Source organism: Sparus aurata, chromosome 21 (genome assembly GCF_900880675.1).
Source record: "Sparus aurata chromosome 21, fSpaAur1.1, whole genome shotgun sequence".
Classification (NCBI taxonomy): domain Eukaryota; kingdom Metazoa; phylum Chordata; class Actinopteri; order Spariformes; family Sparidae; genus Sparus; species Sparus aurata.
The window spans coordinates 810,577-830,452 of record NC_044207.1 but is presented as its reverse complement, the minus strand read 5'-3'; the positions used below and the strand labels follow the sequence as shown (position 1 = coordinate 830,452).

Genomic DNA, 19,876 nt, shown 5'->3' with positions numbered 1-19,876 from the left:
CTGTGAAAGGGTTTCAAGTAATATTTGTGAAGAACAAGGAACATAACATAATGCAGACTGTATAAACTGAGTGATGGTACCAAGAGTTTGAGCAGCCAGAAGCGTGACTTGTAGTAGCAGGTCTTTAAAGGGTTGATGAGGAAGAGGAAGAAGAGGCCGTAAAGAGCCAGAGGATTAGCTTGCATTGGCACCAGGATGCTATCACTGAAGAGACAGGACAGCAGGCTGACACACCACAACACCCCCAACAGACCTGCAATCTGTATACACATGGAGACACAGAGACACACAATATTCATCAGCTCTGATGTCCAAGAGGAAAATGAACACAACCTCAGTTACAGCAATGCTCCTGGTAACAAAGTGTACTTATTTCTTGTTTCACTCTGACCTGAGGGTCTGGATGATAATTATAACAATACTTATGTTCTGAGTCAGTAACTAAAATATCAAACAAAAATGAATTTGGACTTGGACGCTAAAAAGTGAACTTGACATCTGGGATATTGTGAGGTCACAACTCAGCAACATATATAACTAAGGTCTAGTTTATTTCAGACATTTTAATGCAGAAGTCTTACATATTGTATCTGTGTGTGTGTGCCAATACCTCAAACAGATGTTGGTGGGACAGGTTGTTTCTGGGGTTGAGTTCAAATATGAGGACATGGTTCACTCCTGCCTGTCTCCAGCCGTAAGTGTTGATGCCTGGAGGATAAAACCAATGAACCAACAGACAAACAGACAAATGGCTGCTGACATCATGTGATTAGAGCTGGGCACTACATTGATGATATCATTAACATGATATGAATTAAAAACAACACTTATGACATATCAACCTATAATAATATCCAGTATCTAAGACCATACAAAGGCTCATTACAGTAACATGATGAGATTTTCTGAACTCACCACACTGTTCTACTTCTAACACTTGTGTTTATATTGAGTGTAAGCACCACAGTCATCCCTACAATTTCGTCAAAATCAAGTTATTTGGTCAAAAACATTGTGAATTTTGATTTTGCTGCCAGGTTCCCATTAATATAGGCATATAGGTCCCCAAAAACAATGCTGGTCTTTTGGACAATTAGCATTTATTAAAAATCCATGCGCACCCATATTTGCAACAATATCCCAAAATCCCTAACTCATTTTGAGTAGAGTGTATTGTGTGTTACAACATAGCCAAACGTTTTTATTTATACTTTATATGTATGTATTATTCAGGCCATATCAGGTGTGATGATTTTGAACACAGACAGTGAGGGTGTGACAGTGGGTGTCTCCATTTCAACAGATAACAGAACCTGTACTGTGACATCACCACTACAGGTGTTGCGGATGTTTTTATTTTTTCATGTACAGTTTTAGTTAGATACAAGTATGTTTGTGTGCTTACCTTCCTTCTCCTAAACTAAATGAATGCAAACTTGTCTCTAAGCTCAGTATCATGTGTGACTGTGTGTGTGCGTGAGTGTGTGTACCTAACAGGAAGAGGAATTCTATTAAAAGGAAGCCTCCTCTGTAGATCCTGACCATAGGCCAGACATCCTCACTACGGATCATCACAGCTCCTAGGGACAGGGACAGAGACAGAGTATATGATGAATGGACAGAGGAAAAAAACACCAACACCAGATCTTTCAGAAGGAACTACAATTTTATTATTCATATCCTGAAGAGAGGGGCTGAGCTGTCAACTGATCACCACCTGGTGGTGAGTCAGATCCGCTGGCAGGGGAGGAAGCTGGACAGACCTGGCAGACCCAAACGTATTGTGAGGGTCTGCTGGGAATGTCTGGCGGAACCCTCTGTCAGGGAGATCTTTAACTCCCACCTTCGGGAGAGCTTTGACCAGATCCCGAGGGAGGCTGGGGACATTGAGTCTGAATGGACCATGTTCTCCACTTCCATTGTCGACGCGGCTGTCCGGACCTGTGGCCGTAAGGTCTCCGGTGCCTGTCGTGGCGGCAATCCCCGAACCCGGTGGTGGACCCCGGAAGTAAGGGATGCTGTCAAGCTGAAGAAGGAGTCTTACCAAGCCTGGCTGGCCCGGGGGACTCCTGAGGCAGCTGACGGGTACCGGCAGGCCAAGCGTGCGGCAGCATGGGCAGCCGCGGAAGCAAAAACTCGGGTCTGGGAAGAGTTCGGGGAGGCCACGGAGGAGGACTACTGGTCGGCCTCGAAGAAATTCTGGCAAACCATCCGGCGCCTTAGGAGGGGGAAGCAGTCCTCCACCAACACTGTTTACAGTGGAGGTGGGGAGCTGTTGACCTCGACTTGGGACATCGTCGGGCGGTGGAAGGAATACTTCGAGAATCTCCTCAATCCCACTGACACGCCTTCCATAGAGGAAGCAGAGGCTGGGGACTCAGAGGTTGACCCATTCATCACCCAAGCCGAAGTCACTGAAGTAGTCCGGAAGCTCCTCAGTGGCAAAGCACCGGGGGTGGATAAGATCCACCCTGAGTACCTCAAGTCTCTGGATGTTGTGGGGCTGTCTTGGCTGACACGTCTCTGCAGCATCGTGTGGCAGTCGGGGACAGTGCCTCTGGACTGGCAGACCGGGGTGGGGGTCCCCCTATTCAAAAAGGGGGACTGGAGGGTGTGTTCCAACTATCGGGGGATCACACTCCTCAGCCTCCCTGGGAAAGTCTATTCCAGGGTACTGGAGAGGAGAATTTGGCCGATAGTCGAACCTCGGATTCAGGAGGAACAATGTGGTTTTCGTCCTGGCCGTGGAACACTGGACCAGCTCTATACCCTCCGCAGGGTGCTCGAGGGTTCATGGGAGTTTGCCCAACCAGTCCACATGTGTTTTGTGGACTTGGAGAAAGCATTCGACCGTGTCCCTCGTGGCATTCTGTGGGATGTGCTCCGGGAGTACGGGGTCGGAGGCCCTCTGTTAAGGGCTGTACGGTCCTTGTACGACCGGAGCAGGAGCTTGGTTCGCATTGCCAGCAGTAAGTCAGACCTGTTCCCGGTGCATGTTGGACTCCGGCAGGGCTGCCCTTTGTCACCGGTTCTGTTCATTATTTTTATGGACAGAATTTCTAGGCGCAGCCACGGGCCGGAGGGGGTCTGGTTCGGGAGCCACTGGATTTCATCTCTGCTTTTCGCGGATGATGTGGTCTTGTTGGCTCCTTTGAGCCAGGACCTCCAGCATGTCCTGGGGCGGTTTGCAGCCGAGTGTAAAGCGGCTGGGATGAGAATCAGCACCTCCAAATCCGAGGCCATGGTTCTCGACCGGAAAAAGGTGGCTTGTTCCCTCCGGGTTGGGGGAGAGTTCCTGCCTCAAGTGGAGGAGTTTAAGTATCTTGGGGTCTTGTTCACGAGCGAGGGAAGGATGGAACGTGAGATTGACAGGCGGATCGGTGCAGCGGCCGCAGTAATGCGGTCGTTGTATCGGTCTGTCGTGGTGAAGAGAGAGCTGAGTCGAAAGTGAAGCTCTCGATTTACCAGTCAATCTACGTTCCTACCCTCACCTATGGCCATGAACTTTGGGTCATGACCGAAAGAATAAGATCCCGGATACAAGCGGCTGAAATGAGTTTCTTCCGCAGGGTGGCAGGGCGCTCCCTTAGAGATGGGGTGAAGAGCTCGGTCACCCGGGAGGAGCTCGGAGTAGAGCCGCTGCTCCTCCACATCGAGAGGAGGCAGCTGAGGTGGCTCGGGCATCTGTTTCGGATGCCCCCGGACGCCTCCCTCGGGAGGTGTTCCTGGCATGTCCCGCCGGGAGGAGACCCCAAGGAAGACCCAGGACACGCTGGTGTGACAATGTCACTCAGCTGGCCTGGGAACGCCTTGGGATCCTCCTGGAAGAGCTGGAGTGTCCGGGGAGAGGGAAGTCTGGGTGTCCCTGCTCAGGCAGCTGCCCCTGTGACCCGGCCCCGGATAAACGGACGAAAATGAATGGATGGATGGATATCCTGAAACATCTTTTCTAACAGAACATTTTGACTGACGAACTGAGCAAAGCAGTTTGGGTTCTCAAATGTTGATATTACAGTTGTCATGACGCCGTACTAGGTGGCAGCCTGTTGTGGCAGCTCCCGTGGGTTTCCAAGTTTTTCTTAATTTTTTTTGTATTTCTGTTTTGATTTTCGTTGTGAATTTTGGCAACTCTTCTCCAGAGACCGTGAGAAGATGGACACTGTCCTTTTTCAAACTTTTGCGGCACTTTTTATGATGTTTCTGCTATCCCTAGCAACGGAGGGTCAGGAGCACATCATTGAGCGCATTGTTTACACACGCGACCAGCTGATTGCGCTGTGTAAACCTGCACTGCTGCCCAGAACGAGGCCTGAGGTCCCGAAGGAGCTGTGGAGGAGACACCGGGGCTGCAGAGCCGGAGCGAAACGGAGGGCCAAGAAGAGGAGACATAGACCGGCTGTACCAGCGATCGTTATGGGGAACGTGAGGTCTCTGGGGAACAAGACTGACGAGCTCGCTGCACTGATAAAGTCTCAGAGGGAATATCGTGAGTGCAATGTGTTGTGTTTCATGGAGACAGGCTCCACTCACACATCCCGGACCACAGTGTGGCTGTACCCGGCTTCAGCACTGTTCGGGCGGACAGGGACGTGATAAACAGCGGAAAGAAGAAGGGAGGAGGGACTGCACTGAAGCTGTTTACAAGAAGGGGATGAGCAGACTTTACTTCCTGAGGAAGCTGAGATCCTTCAACGTGTGCAGCAAGATGTTGGAGATCTTTTATCAGTCTGTGGTGGCCAGTGTACTTTTCTTTGCTGTAGTTTGTTGGGGAAGCAGCATCGGAGCCAGCGACACCAACAGACTCAATAAACTCTTCAGGAAGGCTGGCTCTGTGATTGGCTGTAAACAGGACACTCTGGAGGCTGTGGTGGAGAGGAGGACACTGAAAAAACTGTGATCCATCATGGATAATCCTCTCCACCCTCTCCAACTCACACTGGTCAGACAGCGGAGCACCTTCTCTGAAAGGCTGCTTCAGCTACACTGTCGTAACAAGAGATACAGGAAATCTTTCCTGCCACAAGCCATCACTTTATTCAATAACTCTCTCACCTCTGCCTGACAGAGAGAACTCTGATCTCTCTACTGTTTTGTTGTATATATTATTATTGATAATTGTAACCCTTAGGTAGGTAGGTAGGTTTTGCACTGTACATATTCACATTGTATATATCTTGCTTTCTATTAATATTATGTACAGAGTGTTCTGTTGCAGACCCACTGCTGCTGTGACAAAATAATTTCCCAGTCTGGGATCAATAAAGTAATTCTATTCTATTAGGTTACAGTTTGTAGTGTACTATCATATTTTCAGACAACCAGTCACAACCTGCTATTTCCTCTGAGTCTGTATGCACATTTTACACCAGGCCAGGAGAACGTTTTGCTTGTGAAAGATCCTTTGAGGATTCAGAGAGTAAATTTAAGTTTCAGAAGTCAAATTATTCTTCTCAGCAAAGTGGGCCTTAAACTAAAGTTTTCTTATTTGTTCTCATTACCAATTTTGAAGCAGTAATTCAGTTTTGTGTCCTGAAACTGTGATCTGCTGTGAGCAGTGCCCAAAAAAATATTCAAAGTATATTTATGGCCTGGACACACTGACCTGTCATATTCCAGGAAGTAAAAACTGAATCACTCACATTTCAGACCTTTTTATCTTTAATGATTCTTTGAAACATAATTTATGTTGCATCTATACTTTGAGGATTGTGTGCTTGTGTGTGTTACCTGTAATGACTACAGTGACTATTAAGACAAGGAACACTCCACAGTAAAGGCCAACTCTGAAGGTGGTCCAAGCAGGAGCAGGCTGCAGGCAGACAAACAAACGCAGTCAATGCCTCATGACAAAATATACAATCAAAAATTCACATTACTGTATTAAAGATTTAAATATAAACCAAACCTGCTCACTCTATAATTTTAACGATACTAATGTTCTGAGTCACAGGGTTCGTACAAATTTTTCAAGGTCAAATTCAAGCACTTTTCAAGCACTTTTAAGGGTCATTTTCAAATTTTTCCAGCACCATATCGCTGGGGTAAAATACATGATCGACAGGAATATATACACTCATTTTTATTTTTTTTCACTTTTTATCACTATTATGTACATTGTGTTATGCTGTAAACTTCTAAAATTATGTTTCATAATAGCAAAAAATTTAGAAATTAAAGGAGAACACAAAGTTTTATCCAAAAAAATGGAAGCCACTTGGCGTTCTTCAGACACACTCGCACCGAGACAAAGAGAGACCTGAGAGCACCCTGTAATTTTCTTTTTTGACATAAATTTGTATGTTTCAAAATGCAGTGTTGGGAGTAACGCATTACAAAAGTAATGCAATTACTGTAATGCATTACTTTTTGCTGTAACGCAGTAATGTAAGGCATTACAAAAAAAATATTTTACTTGGTACAAATCCCAGTAACACGTGTTACAATGCATTTTAAACCCGAAATTAAGTGGTGTGTTGTTTTTATACAAAATCGCCATCAACTTCCTGTTAGTGCTGGAGAACTATTGATTGAGGAGAAGACGACTGCAGCAGCAGAAGAGTTGGACTCTACACTCGCAAGATGGACATACGCTCATTATTTTCAGTTCCTCATAGACAAGGATGTGAAGAACATTATAGCTACGTGCACTTTGTGTGCAAAACCAAAAGATCTCTCTACCTCGCGAAACAACACAAGTAATTTAACGAAACATCTAGAGCGGTGCCACACTAACATTAAGCTAGTAACCAAAAGAAAGCAAACTGAGGATGAGAGTGGAGAAAAAACTAAGCAGCAAAAACATTCTCCCGTTCTGCGATGCTTGAACCTCAAAAAGGGAGGAGACTGTGGCAGAGTATGTTGTCGAAGATATGCTGCCACTTTCAACAGTGGATTCTCCATCTTTTCGAAAAATTGTGAGCAAGATCCCCGTCCAGGCTAGCAATAACAAGGTAAGCTATCATTGCCTCAACAGGTTAGTGCTGCTGGGCTACTGACTATAATATATCAGCCAATAGAACAGCGACATAACGTCAATCTGTTTCACATCAGTCTGTATCCAGATAAAACATACAAAAACTTCATAAACATTAGCTAAAGGGCCTTACAATGTAGGCTAATCTTACTTTATTAGAAGTAAGTCATGAAAATGGGAGAAAAGTGAACATTTCCTTTTCACACTTGAAGCTCTTACGTATGTTAGTGCCTGGTGTGACGTTACAGAGACAAACTGAACAGTCAGTTTCTGACTCTGGCACTTTCAGCTCTGGTGCATCAAATTCGACCTTCTCTTCAGCCATCCTTCTCTATTGCTACCAGTCTGCATGTGTAACGACACACGGACAATCAGGCGCTAACTTAACGAGGTCACTTAACGTGATTAATGGTGTGTTAATTATTATTTAGCGTGTTATGGTTTAGCTAACGTTAGCGGTTAACATAAAGTTAACGTGCAGTGTTGGCCTAAGTTACTCAAAAAGTCTTAACTTACATTTCTTGTGACTGGAGAGCGCAGGCTCTCCCATTGCACAAATCTGCAAATCTTTTTTGCAGACCTTGCATGACGCCACTCTTTGATTCGGTCCTTATCTTAACCATAGTTTGTAGTTATAATTTTCAAGCCAACGCTTGTTGACACAACAGCCTCCCAGCATTTTGTCATCTCCTGCTGTCTCTCTTCGAAAGGGGCGGGGTCACACACAGACCGGCAGGTCGCGGAGAGGAGCAGAGAGGCTCAGCGGAGCCCAGGAGGAAACATCTCCACATACGGTTCTCTTACTGATTTTATTTCTCCTTGTTATAAGCAAACTATCCAGTCTGATCCCAATTTTGTGAAAGACGTAGAGTATATGACATTAGCATAGACATAATGTCAAGCACTTTCAAGCACTTAAACTAAAATCCAAGCACTTTTCAGACCTTGAAAACACAACATTGAAACTCAAGCACTTTCACAGATTTCAAGCACCCGTACGAACCCTGGAGTCAGTAACTAAAATATCAAAGAAACAAAAAAAAAAAAAGTGAACTTGACATCGGGGATAATATGAGGTCACAACTCAGCAACGTATACAACTAAGGTCTAGTTCATTTAAGACATTTTAATGCAGAGGTCTTGCATATTGTATCTTTAAGGAAAGTGTGTGTGTGTGAATGAGACCTGTGCAGCTCCCAGGGGAGGTACCCTCAGCCTCTTCATGGCTCTCTGCCTGTCACCACCTTCCAACTCAGTTGTGACCAACGCCTAAAAGACACAGAGTGCATCATCAGGGCTGTTCTCTTCCAAACTGACAATAACTGATAATGGAGGTCGACGGACTGTGTGTGTGTGTGTGTGTGTATATATGTATGTATGTATGTATATATATATATATATATATATATATATATATATATATATATATATATATATATATATATATATATATATATATATATATATATATATTTCACGAGAGTGAAAGGCGAGAGTTTCACTTTAACTTTGCTGTTGAACTGAACATTTGTCTGGATGAGGATTAAGTATTGTAACGTCAACAGAATGGTTTCTTCTCCTGCCTCCCCAGCTGCCTTCAGTGTATCGTTAACAAGGTGATGGTATTGCGTTATATGTGAGAATAGATCAACTGAGGTTGCCAGAGTAATGCGTGGAAGGTATTTCATGGTGTGGAGAATCACCTTATGAACAAAAATATTTGATGTAATGTTAATCTCTCTTGGTCTACATTGAAAAATATGACATTAATTTTATTATCAATACACGCTTGTACGGCTGCTGCATATCTAACGTTAACGAAGAGCAGTTGTCTGTCTGTGTTGTCTGTTGTTTACTTGAGATTAAAAAGGAAGAGGGATATTAAGAGGATTTAGATATTTTCAGCAGACGTGGCCCTCAAATGATAATCATTGACTCAGTGTACCTTCAATGCAAATTGGTGACATACTCCACCAATTGGTCAGTGGAGGCTGTGCAACTATTGAAGCCAAGTTCAGATGATAACAACAGTTTGTAAAAGGTCCTTAATCGGTCGACCTCTAACTGATAATATCAGTGAGTGTTTCTTACAGCTACTTCTGAATTACAATGTTGACTATGTGGACTTGTGCGTCCTGCTGCAGCAACAACACATTACCTCAGTCTCAGAGATGAGCTGTGTGATTTTCTTGCATGTGTAAAATGGAGCCACTTCAACATGAGCCACCCTCCAGTCAGCACCTCTCGACGTCTCCAAGATCTTATCATGCTTCTTCAAGATCTTCCTGAAACCTGTGAAGTTCAGGTTCTACAAAGAAAGAGAGAGAGACAGAGAGAGATAGAGAGAGAGTATAGCATGTCATGAAAGATGACACAAACCATCAACACACTAATCCAGAAGTACAGGATTGGGAGAGATCAGTTCCTCCACCACAAACAAATCAAATCCATAATCAAATCTACACTTTACAAAACAAACAGCACAGTACACCCCCCTCTGTTAAATGAAGAGATTAGGAAAATTACAAAAGAAAAAAAAGAAAAAAAAGAAAACCTCAAGACTTTAGAAACATATAACCCTGTCTGGGTTAATGAAACACGGAACACATTCATGATCTGAACCCCAACCACAATCCAACCCAAAACCTAAGCCCACATACATAAACGTATGCACCACCCATGACCAACAAAACCTACTGTCATTCCTTTATCTCTGCATTTATCTCATCTCCTCTCACCCTTCACTTATCAATGGCCATCATTTTACAAACACACACATCAGTGCAGTTTCAACAACAGTTTGTACCAATCACATCTACAGCAGTCAACAAACAGATAATTGTCACTTGTTGTTTGTCCTAAAATTCCCAAATTATAACACGTGTATGTGTCAATCTGTGAGCATAAGTAACTTAATGGTTATGTTGTATATTGTAAATATGTTACATGACATGTTAATTATGCTCCTTTTTGACGTCTTGCCAGGGACAATGAAATAAAATGAAGGTCTTAAGGAGGAGAATAGAATGAAACTTTGTATGCATATCTCCCGTTGAAGTGAAGTTTGTGCACCTGATAGTTCTGCAACAGAATGAGGCTGAGGTAGAACTCAGAGAAGGCCAGTTGCAGGTCCTTTATGTTCCTGTGTTTGCAACGTTCCTGCTGCGACAGAGCAAACACTGTCTTCCTCCTCCTCAGGCCCCGCCCATTAGCCCAGCTCTCCCTCTGGGCATCCAAAGAGGACTGCAGCTCGTTCTGCAGCGTAGCGAATCGCCGCTGAGCCTCAGCCAGCTTTTCTAGAGAGAGCACAAGATAAAGATGATTGAAAGACAGAAAGCCACTGCAGGAGAGTGAGCACAACACACCAAGCTTTAACATTTGTGACTTTGTGTGTGTGTGTGTGTGTGTGTGTGTGTGTGTGTGTGTGTGTGTGTGTGTGCGCGCGCTAGGGCTGTAACGATACACGTATCGAAACTGAAATCGCGACACTCAGATCCATGAACTTGTCTCACAGTGTGAGAAGGCAGAATCACACTGGAATTAGAGACACAACTTCCAGTACAGATCCAGCCCTATGAGTAATAATAAGTAGCCCCTTTCACACAGGAGAAGTTGCATTACCATCACAGCGGAGGTTCGCCAATTCTCCGTCGTTGGTCGTTTACACAGAGTGAAGCACCACTGGCGTAAAGACGAACTGCAGTGTAATTCACACAGAAAGCCGGCGTGATGGTACACGTCAGAATGATGATGGCGTGTGTATCTTTTCAAGGTGTTTCCCCTGTCAATCTACACCCGCGGATAAGTTATAATCATATGGATGCCGTTTTAATGTGTAGTGATTAAGATCCTGACCCACAAAACATCCTGGAAAGTAACAAAGTTACGTTTTTCGCGCTAAATTACATGATTACATAATGGTCATCAGTGAACAAGTCACTGTCTGACTCTGTCACTTGTGAGGACGAAGGCTGTTTTCTGGGGGAAAGTTCACTGAAGTCTCGGTCTGGAGGGCTGACTGTCACAGAGATTTTTTTTCATCACAAACACTTGGTGAGTAAAAGTTTTTTGCCAGTGAGGGACGCTGTTTATTGGGCAGAAATGTGACGAGTCGGTAGGACAGGCGGGAGGACGGACAGGAGGACAGAGCCCTATCCACGTACAGCTGCAGTATTTTTTTCCTCGTTGCCGAAGACAGTTTCAGTTACTTCATTACTTTAGTTTGGTTCTGTAACGTTGCTTTGTGGGACATTTCTCTTTATTTAGTTGAGTGAGGGACCTGTGCAGTTAACAGACCATCCGATCGACATGCCCTCCATACGCACAGCCGGTTCATCTATTCACACTGCTTCAGTTTGCCAATACTGCGCCTCTGATACTATCAGACGAGTATCATATACAGAGGTTATTGAAATGTTACATAAAAAAAATGTTTAATTAAAAGAAAATAATAATAATCGAGGTTTGTATCAAACCGTAAGTGTAAAATCGTGATACAAACCGAATCGTGAGTTTGGTGTATCGTTACAGCCCTAGTGTGTGTGTGTGTAACTCAGTAGTAGTGGTCATTACCAGAGTAGAAGGTGTTGATCTTGGCCAGTTCTTTTTCACATGTCTGGAAGAATTTCTCCTCAAACTTGGCATAGTACCTCTTAACTGTGTCCTCGTCTGTCACTGCAAGAACATATGATATGGGGAGATAGCTTATTATTATTATCATTACATTACGACACTTGTCTCACAGCACTGATTAAGGGACATGGATATAGACAGCAAATGGACAGGATGGCAGAAAGGGAAGGGGAATAGAGGACAGTAAAGACACAACAAGGACAAGTGTGAATGGAAAATCTCAGGTTTTGTGCACAGTGCCCCATACTGTCCTGCTCTGACCAGCAGATGGAGCAGTGAGACAGCAACAGGGCATCAGAGCCTCTGGATTCTCTTACTGCTTCCTATCAACACCTTTTCAAAGCCTGTCTTTTTAGTTAGAGTTTATAATTCGCCTCGAGTTAGCTTTCACAACTTTGACTCATCTCATACAGATTACAAGTTTAACATACTAACTTCAATAAGTTATCTCATCCAGCATCACAGCATCGCAGCTTTCTCCTTGACTACAGTTGCATAAACACAATGTGGAGATGCTGGCACATGAAATGTCCTCTCATTAACACATTCATTTATATCTGAAGAATATTTTGTCAAATATTTCTCTTAATGCTGACAAAGTTGTAGGGACGACTCTTTCATACTTTTACAAACAGCAAAGAAACACAAATAGTAACAAGTCAATGTGTGGCAAAGCTAGAGCAGTCATAAAACTATAAGCTGCATAGTTACACTTTAAATATCTTTGTTCATTTTAAGCACACACACTCACACAAACACACTCTAAGGCCTTAGATACAGTACTAAGAAAAGTGTATACAGACAGCAGAATGGACTTGCTATGTTGTGCTCAGGCTCATCAATGATCCATTTCACTCAAATAACGTTTGATCAGCTCTTGAGAGAACTGGCCTCGGACTGTGGCACCGACAGATCAGAGCACTTTTTGCTGGACATGCTTGACAATGATCTGTTACTGCAGCCAGCTGTAAAACACAGTACTCAGATCCAGGCCCGTATTAACCCCATTTAGTGCTCCTGGGCACTATACCTCAAATGCCTAACTCAAATCTGGATTTATTACTCATTTGTAAACACAACACTTATAAGTATATAGGCAAGAATCTAAAAGTTTATTAATTCAATTCAGTTTAAATTTGTTTTATTGGCATGAATGCCACAACACCAATATTGGTAAATAATATAATATAATAATAATAATACCATGGACAACCAAAAACGAGAGTTCCCCCTCCGTGAAACAGCAAGCGGAGCTGTCCAACACAAAGGTGCTGAAGTGATGCGACTCCGACTGTGTACCAGGGAAAGCCGAGGAAGAATGTATGCATCCTGAGCACCCTTGCACACAGGTGTGGGCACCTTTAGTGGGGCGAAGGCAAAACCAGAAGTCCCTGACCTGGCTGGGATCAATGCCCGCGGACGCGGATGTCAACAAACAGGTAAGTAGCTCCTTGCACAAACACACTGTTTTAACTACTTTTTTATTCATTTTGAGTCATACACGCTACAGTGCTGTGTTGTAAGGTGTCTGCTGATGTTGCATAACTTTTGGTGTGAGATGTGGAGCATGTTAAGATGCTTAAAACACAGTGTAAAGTTCTGACCCCATGCTGTTAGCGTTCAATGCTAAACCTGCGTTCACGGAGCTCTGTAATGGTTTGACCAAATGTGTTCGCGTCTTCGGTACTAGTAATTCAAGGGTAGCTTGAGCAATAAAGCTGCATCTTTAAATCGACCGAAGTTCTCCTTTAAGTAAATAACAAGGTTTTTTGAACAGTTGACTTGTATTTTTCAAAGACACAAAATATATTATTTTATGACTATGTAAACATTTGCACTTTGACCTACTTGACTTCGAGCAGGGAAAGCTCCACTTGCATGAGAGCCCCCTCTATTGGCGGAAAACACTGAAAACAGCAAATCGCGTAGGTCTTGTCAGTCGTCTTGTTTGCTCTCTCATAAAATCCAAAGTGCTTCCACATGGTTGCAGTGAACCCCGGTGGCGAGAGAATCGGCCGCTCTTTGGGGGCTGCTAAAGCTGTTGCCATTTTGCAAAGAAACTAACGTTACTGCTCCATTTGTTGTGGCCCCACTCACTAAACAGTCCGGGCGGCGCGCGCTCTAAGGTTCTGGTTACGTGTATTTTGTTCCGGTCTTGTGGCAAAGGATCAACGTTAATTAATCGATGCCAAATCGTCACGTGACGCATCGCGATGCATCGCCACATCAATGAATTGCACCCACCTCTAGTTGCATGCACAGATTATTATTTTCTAATATTGATTTTCAAAAATATATTTATACACGTAGCTTATACCTTAGACTGAGTGACAGCAACTCGCATCAGCTCGCATCATCCATCTGCAACACTATCATGTTTTAAAGATGCAGAAAAAGAAAAAAACTCCAAACTGGTGGTGAGCAAAGATTTAAACATTACTCTGACGACCCTTTCAGACAAAACTGCTGAATCTAAGGAAGCCTTTACTAGGACACTGAAGTAAAATAGAGCCTTTCTCAATGTCATCACTATTTTTCCTTCTTGATGTGAAATACACTACTCACAATAAGTTAGGGATATTGTTATTTACATGAGTGCTTTTCCTATTTGGTCTGAATCTTAATGAAATAAGTAAACGTTCCCTTTGATATTACTAATAATGAATGAGAAGAAACACCATTTTCATTAGTTTAATATTTATTACCCCAAAAATTTAGACAATAACAAGGACAGCCCAAAATAACAAAAATTGACAATGTCAGTAGCGGGTGTTTCCACCATTTGCCGCAATGACAGCTTGACAGCGACGTCTCATGCTCCTCACTAGCCTCATGATGTTGTTCTGAGGCAATGCGTTCCACTCCTCCACAAGTGCTACACGCAGTTCTGCCAGGTCACGTGGGGGTGGGATACGATCATCCAGTCTCTGCTTCAGCTGGTCCCAGACGTGCTCTATGGGGTTCAGGTCAGGGGACATTGCTGGCCATACCATATGAGGCACTCCGACTTCCTTAAGTCGAGCTGTGACAATTCTGGCACGATGTGGTGGAGCATTATCATCCATGAACAGAAAGTTGGGGGTGTGCTGGCGGAATTGGGGGATGATGATGGGTTCTATGATGACTCTGAGGTAAGAACGTGCAGTGACTGAACCATGTACAATAACCAAATCTGTTTTGCGCTGACTGGTGATGCCTGCCCAGCCTGTTGCACCTCCTCCACCAAAGGGAACCCTGGGGACCATGTTGACCTCGGCGTATCGCTCACCTCGCCTTCTCCAGCAACGCTGACGACCATCATTTCTGTGCAAAGTGACCCGACACTCATCAGTGAGCAGGACGGTAGACCACTGCTGCATTGTCCAGGTCACATGGTCTTGTGCCCACTGCAAACGTTCACGGCGGTGTCTTGGTGTCAGTGGAGTCACCTGCAACGGTCGTCTGGCATTCAAGCCAAAGCGGTGGCGTCGGTTTCGAATGGTTTGTCTGGAAACCCTAGTACCCCTCACATCTCGTAACTGGGCCTGCAGCTGTGTGGCAGTTGCGTAACGATGTCTGAGTGCATAGGTCCTTAGGTACTGGTCATCGTTGCGGTCTGTCACTCGTGGGGCTCCACTCCTGGGTCTGTCACAAACTCTGCCAGTAGTTCTGTGTCTTAATGCAAGTCTGCTGATGACACTTTGAGACACACCAAGTTCACGAGCAACATCTGACTGCCTGCCACCGACCCGAAGGCGCACTATGGCCAGGTGCTGCTGCTCGTCTGTTAAGTGACGTCGTGTGTTCATGGCTGTTTGAATGATGAACTTGGAATGACTTACTGACAATACCAGCTTTTTATACTCACATAATGTTGAAATTGATGCCACATTGAAAAGGGTTGTCTTTTAGTTTTTTGGTATTGGCCCCAATATGTAAGGCACACTGTACACAGTGAGACCATTACGTGGAAAACACAAAATGAGGAGTGTCTATCACCCCAATACAATTGCCTCCCTATTAGGGCTGTAGCGATTCACTAATCTCACGATACGATACGATACACGATATTCAGCTCACGATATGATATATATCACGATATTCAGCCAGCGATACGATTCGATACGATTCGATACGATTCGATACATCATTTTCTGAAAGATTTTAAAAGGGACAGTGTGATTTTGGTGACATCTTGTGAGTGAATACGACAATACAAACATTGAATTAATTGAACTGAAAACTGACAGCATCAGTTACACAATACATGACTCTGACTGGACAGAGTCTACACCTTGCAAATGCTGGACAAAATGAATCAAAGATGAGGTGAGAAAATGTGTTTCATTTATTGAAACAGTGCAAACTGTAGCTTACAAGCCTTTGAAAAGTAAATAAAGTGCACTCTTACAATGAACAATGGAGAGTTAAAAAGTGCAGCAAGGGGCCTGTTCTGAACAGATTCTTTGACAGCTTTTTTAGCTTGACACTGAACATATGAGGTAGCCAGTCTAGCCACCAGGTAAGTAAACATAGTACCATGGCTTCTCCAAAACAGCCAATACTTTAAGTCACCAAGAACAACATTTAAACATTTAACTTAAAATGTAGCCACCAGGAAAGTAAAAATAAACCATGGCAGACAGTAATTCAAGTCCATAGGAGCAACATTTAAGCCAACTTAAAACTGTACCCATCTTAGCAGAGTAGTTTAAGGCCTGTAGGTCCTGACCTACAAGTGAACACGAAACAGAAAGTCTCCTCTCAACATAACTGCAGACCAAGTGATCTACATTCTCTTCAGATTTTTGTTCAGAAATAGTAACTGATCGACGTGCTCTGGGAGAAGTGCACTTCTCTGAGCAGTGATGATATCTCCGGCGGTGGAGAAGACCCTCTCCGAGGATACACTAGTGCCAGGGATGCAGAGGTACCTTTTAGCAAGGTGTGACAAGAGTGGATACTCATACTGGTGATCCTTCCACCAGACCAGTGGATCTTCTTTCACTTCCAGGAGATCTGCCTCCTTGTAGCGTGTCATCTGCTCCTTGGCCTCGTCCTCTTGGGTATTAGTCTTGTTTCGTGCTGCACCACCACCATATCTTTCACCAAGAAGGGCAGCCAGTGGACAAGACGGCCTTGGATTCCTGGGTGGAGGATGCTGACCTTGACTGCTCTCTCCTTCCTTCAATCGCTCTCCATCGTCTACAGCCTCTTCTTCGGATGCCATCCCCTCATCATCAGCACCAGTATTTGCTGTCCCCTCTTCATCCATACTCCAAAGTGACAACTAAATTAAATAGGTCAACATGAAACGAAATTCATGAGCTTTTACTGTAATAAATCTTTTAATTAATATATTTAATATCTATGCCTTTAAAACTGTTTACATTATAGTATTTATGCTTTTTAAACTATTTAATATTTATCCATTTTAAACTGCCTTTTAAACTTTGAACAATTATTATTACAATTGTTATTTAGGTCTATGCTTTCGCTTGCCAGGAGATGGTGGATAGGATACAAGGCCAAGGGTTAAACCTAGCAGTACCATCATTGCCTTACCTCTGATGGCTGCATGCTCAGTCTTGCAGCCTCTGCAATCAGTCCATCATAAACTTTCTGTCTTTCGTTCTCAGTCAGGAAAGGAAGACTTTTGAATCTTGGATCCATAGCTGAACATGCATGGAGAGTTGCCTTGAGGTCGGTGTACCTCTTCTGAAGATCCCCAGCCATGGCAGCCTTCATCTCTTTTATGACTGCAGATTCGCCTTCTACCAGTTTCAGTCCGTTGATCAGTGTGTCCTGGAGGGGCGCGACGACTGACAGTGTGGGGGTCTTCTCCTTGGACATGTACTGTGTAGCCTCCTTCATGGGCTTCATCGCGCTGACTACTTCTTCAGCTGTTGTCACGTCTGACTCGGTCAGTGTGCACAGATCCTTCTCGGTCTTCCTGACCTCACTCGAGAGCAGGGCTGCGCAGATGGCTGGTTGTTGCTCAAGGAATCTTTCCAACATGTCGTGCGCACTGTTCCACCTGTAGTTAAATAAGAGTGAGAAACTTTATTTATAGACCTATAGCACCCTTCACAGCATGGATGCACAGAATGCTGCTTTAAATTAATTACAAAATAAATTAGTAATAAAAACATAAAATATTGAAAAGTAACCACACACTAACCTGGTAACCACGTCTGTCATCAGCTTGTGCTCTGGCAGTCGTAGAAGCCTCTGTTTCTCTTTCAGCTTGTTGTGGGCTGTGGTGCTTCGTCTGAAAAAATTCACAATGCGTCTCACTCTTCCCAACAGGCGTGCGACTGCTGTGATTTTGAGGGCCCGTTGTGCAGCCAGATTTAGAGTGTGAGCATAGCATTTGACATGAAGTGTGAATGCTGCCTCCTCAGCTGCGATTGTCATATTTGACGCATTGTCAGTGACAATTACTGGATCCTTTTCTGTGATTCCCCACTCAGCAAGAGCCTTTCTCAAATGTTCTGCCAGGTTGTGTCCGGTGTGGCTCTCGGGCATGTCCCTGGTTTGTAAGACATGCGTAACAAGCTCCCATTCCTCGTTGATAAAGTGGACCGTGATGGTGACATATGCTTCAGTTATTCGCGACGTCCACCCGTCACACGTAACAGCAACTCTCTCCGCGGTGGCCAGGGAGGCGTTGACGTGTGCCTTTGTCTGAGCATACAGCCTGGGAATGCAAACCTTGGTGAGGTGTTCGCGGGTTGGAATAGGATAGCGGGGCTCCATCGCGTTCACCATGCGCCTAAAGCCTGCGTTTTCGACCACCGAATAAGGTCTCAAATCCTGACAAATAAAGTAGGCAATGGACTCCGTGATCTTTTGCGACCTTGGTGAAGTAAATGGGAACTTGTGTAAACAACCGCCATCGTTATCCAGTATGGTTTGTTTTGGGTCACGCCGCAACTTCTTAGGTTCCTCAGTTAGCATTAACGTTACCTTGTCCGGGTGGTGACGTTTTAGGTGGGCTCGTAGGTTGGTGGTATTACCAGAGTATTTCACGTTTGTGTGACACAGCTTGCAAACCGCCAGACTTTTATCTAAATCGTCGCTTTCCTTCTTCTTTTTAAACCCAAAATGCTCCCACACATCTGCTTTCAAGCATGAAGGTGCTGGATTGATATTCGCCGCCATTCTCTTGAATCTCCTCGCTCTGACTGCGTAAACAGGAAAGTAAAGTAAGTATCTCGACGGGTAACTTGCTAGAAATGCTCTACAGCGACACTAGCGGCTGGCTGACTTAATCGCTCTTCCTGCAAAGCGAACGGGGGAGAATGGCCAGCGAGCAGAGTGCCGGGCGGAACAGGGGGGATTTGAATGGGACTTAATGTATCGATACCCGCGGCTGAAAAATCGATACTTTCTGGGGAAACAAAATATCGATATATATTGCAGAATCGATAAAATTGCTCAGCCTTACTCCCTATCCCAAAACTCTCTGAAGTGAAACAAACACTGTATGTATGAAATCCACTGCGTCTCTCACAATATCCCTAACTTATTGTGAGTAGTGTATATTATGAGCTGTTATCTGCTGATATCATGTTACCTGATCCCGACAAAAGAGCAGATGCTTTTAATGCTCTCATCATTTGTATTACTGTCTGTGACCTTATCTCTGATAAATCAATAACTACTTCTTTACTTTTAATAGGTCAACACCAAGTTTTAGCATCACACTATCTAAAAACGGAGGGAAGAGCACAGTCATGGTTCTGATCTGGCCCTTGAAGGACACACAGCAGCACAGTCACATGCTTTCATATGGAAAGGCAGAGCCAAAGCCAGAACCAGTGAAAACTTCAAATGAGACAAATAAGACTAGTCAAAATCACAAACCAGTCTTAAGAAAATTGCACAGGATCATGTATCAGTTCATCATGTTTTCTGATATGTCCATAACAAGTGACGTGCCAGCATGTGGTACAGCTTCCGCTGTTCTGGCAACAATGTTGATGAGTTATATTTACTTGTCTCCCAAATAGTGTGCAAAACAGGTGAACTCATGTTCCTCCCAATGAGACAAATACATTTTATACACTTTAACCAGAACACAGTCCTGTAATTCACATCATTTCTGATCTCGCCATTTAAGATCTCACGCCAGGACAGATTCTGGTAAACTTTAATTGAATAGTGGACATAGAGAACCTGTGTGTCCAACCACTAACTTGTAGCTGCTGTCACGTCAACAACAACCAAACAACAAATAAGCAGGTGGTTTTGAGTCAGACTCTGCAGACTCAGTGATTCACTGTGATT

The 19,876-nt window shown here is 44.0% G+C and overlaps 1 protein-coding gene across 1 annotated transcript in view; it reads right to left on the bottom strand.

The window, feature by feature from the left end:
• The window catches only part of LOC115572152 (xenotropic and polytropic retrovirus receptor 1 homolog), a 106,372-nt gene that overhangs the window by 17,503 nt on the left and 68,993 nt on the right, over positions 1 to 19,876 (bottom strand). Inside the window, exons 3-10 of the mRNA XM_030401983.1 lie at positions 11,546 to 11,647; positions 10,046 to 10,269; positions 9,132 to 9,281; positions 8,159 to 8,242; positions 5,728 to 5,809; positions 1,491 to 1,580; positions 611 to 708; positions 81 to 260 (exon numbers count right to left, since the gene is read on the bottom strand). Coding sequence (XP_030257843.1) covers positions 81 to 260; positions 611 to 708; positions 1,491 to 1,580; positions 5,728 to 5,809; positions 8,159 to 8,242; positions 9,132 to 9,281; positions 10,046 to 10,269; positions 11,546 to 11,647 — 1,010 coding nt within the window. The remainder of the gene's footprint in view (positions 1 to 80; positions 261 to 610; positions 709 to 1,490; positions 1,581 to 5,727; positions 5,810 to 8,158; positions 8,243 to 9,131; positions 9,282 to 10,045; positions 10,270 to 11,545; positions 11,648 to 19,876) is intronic.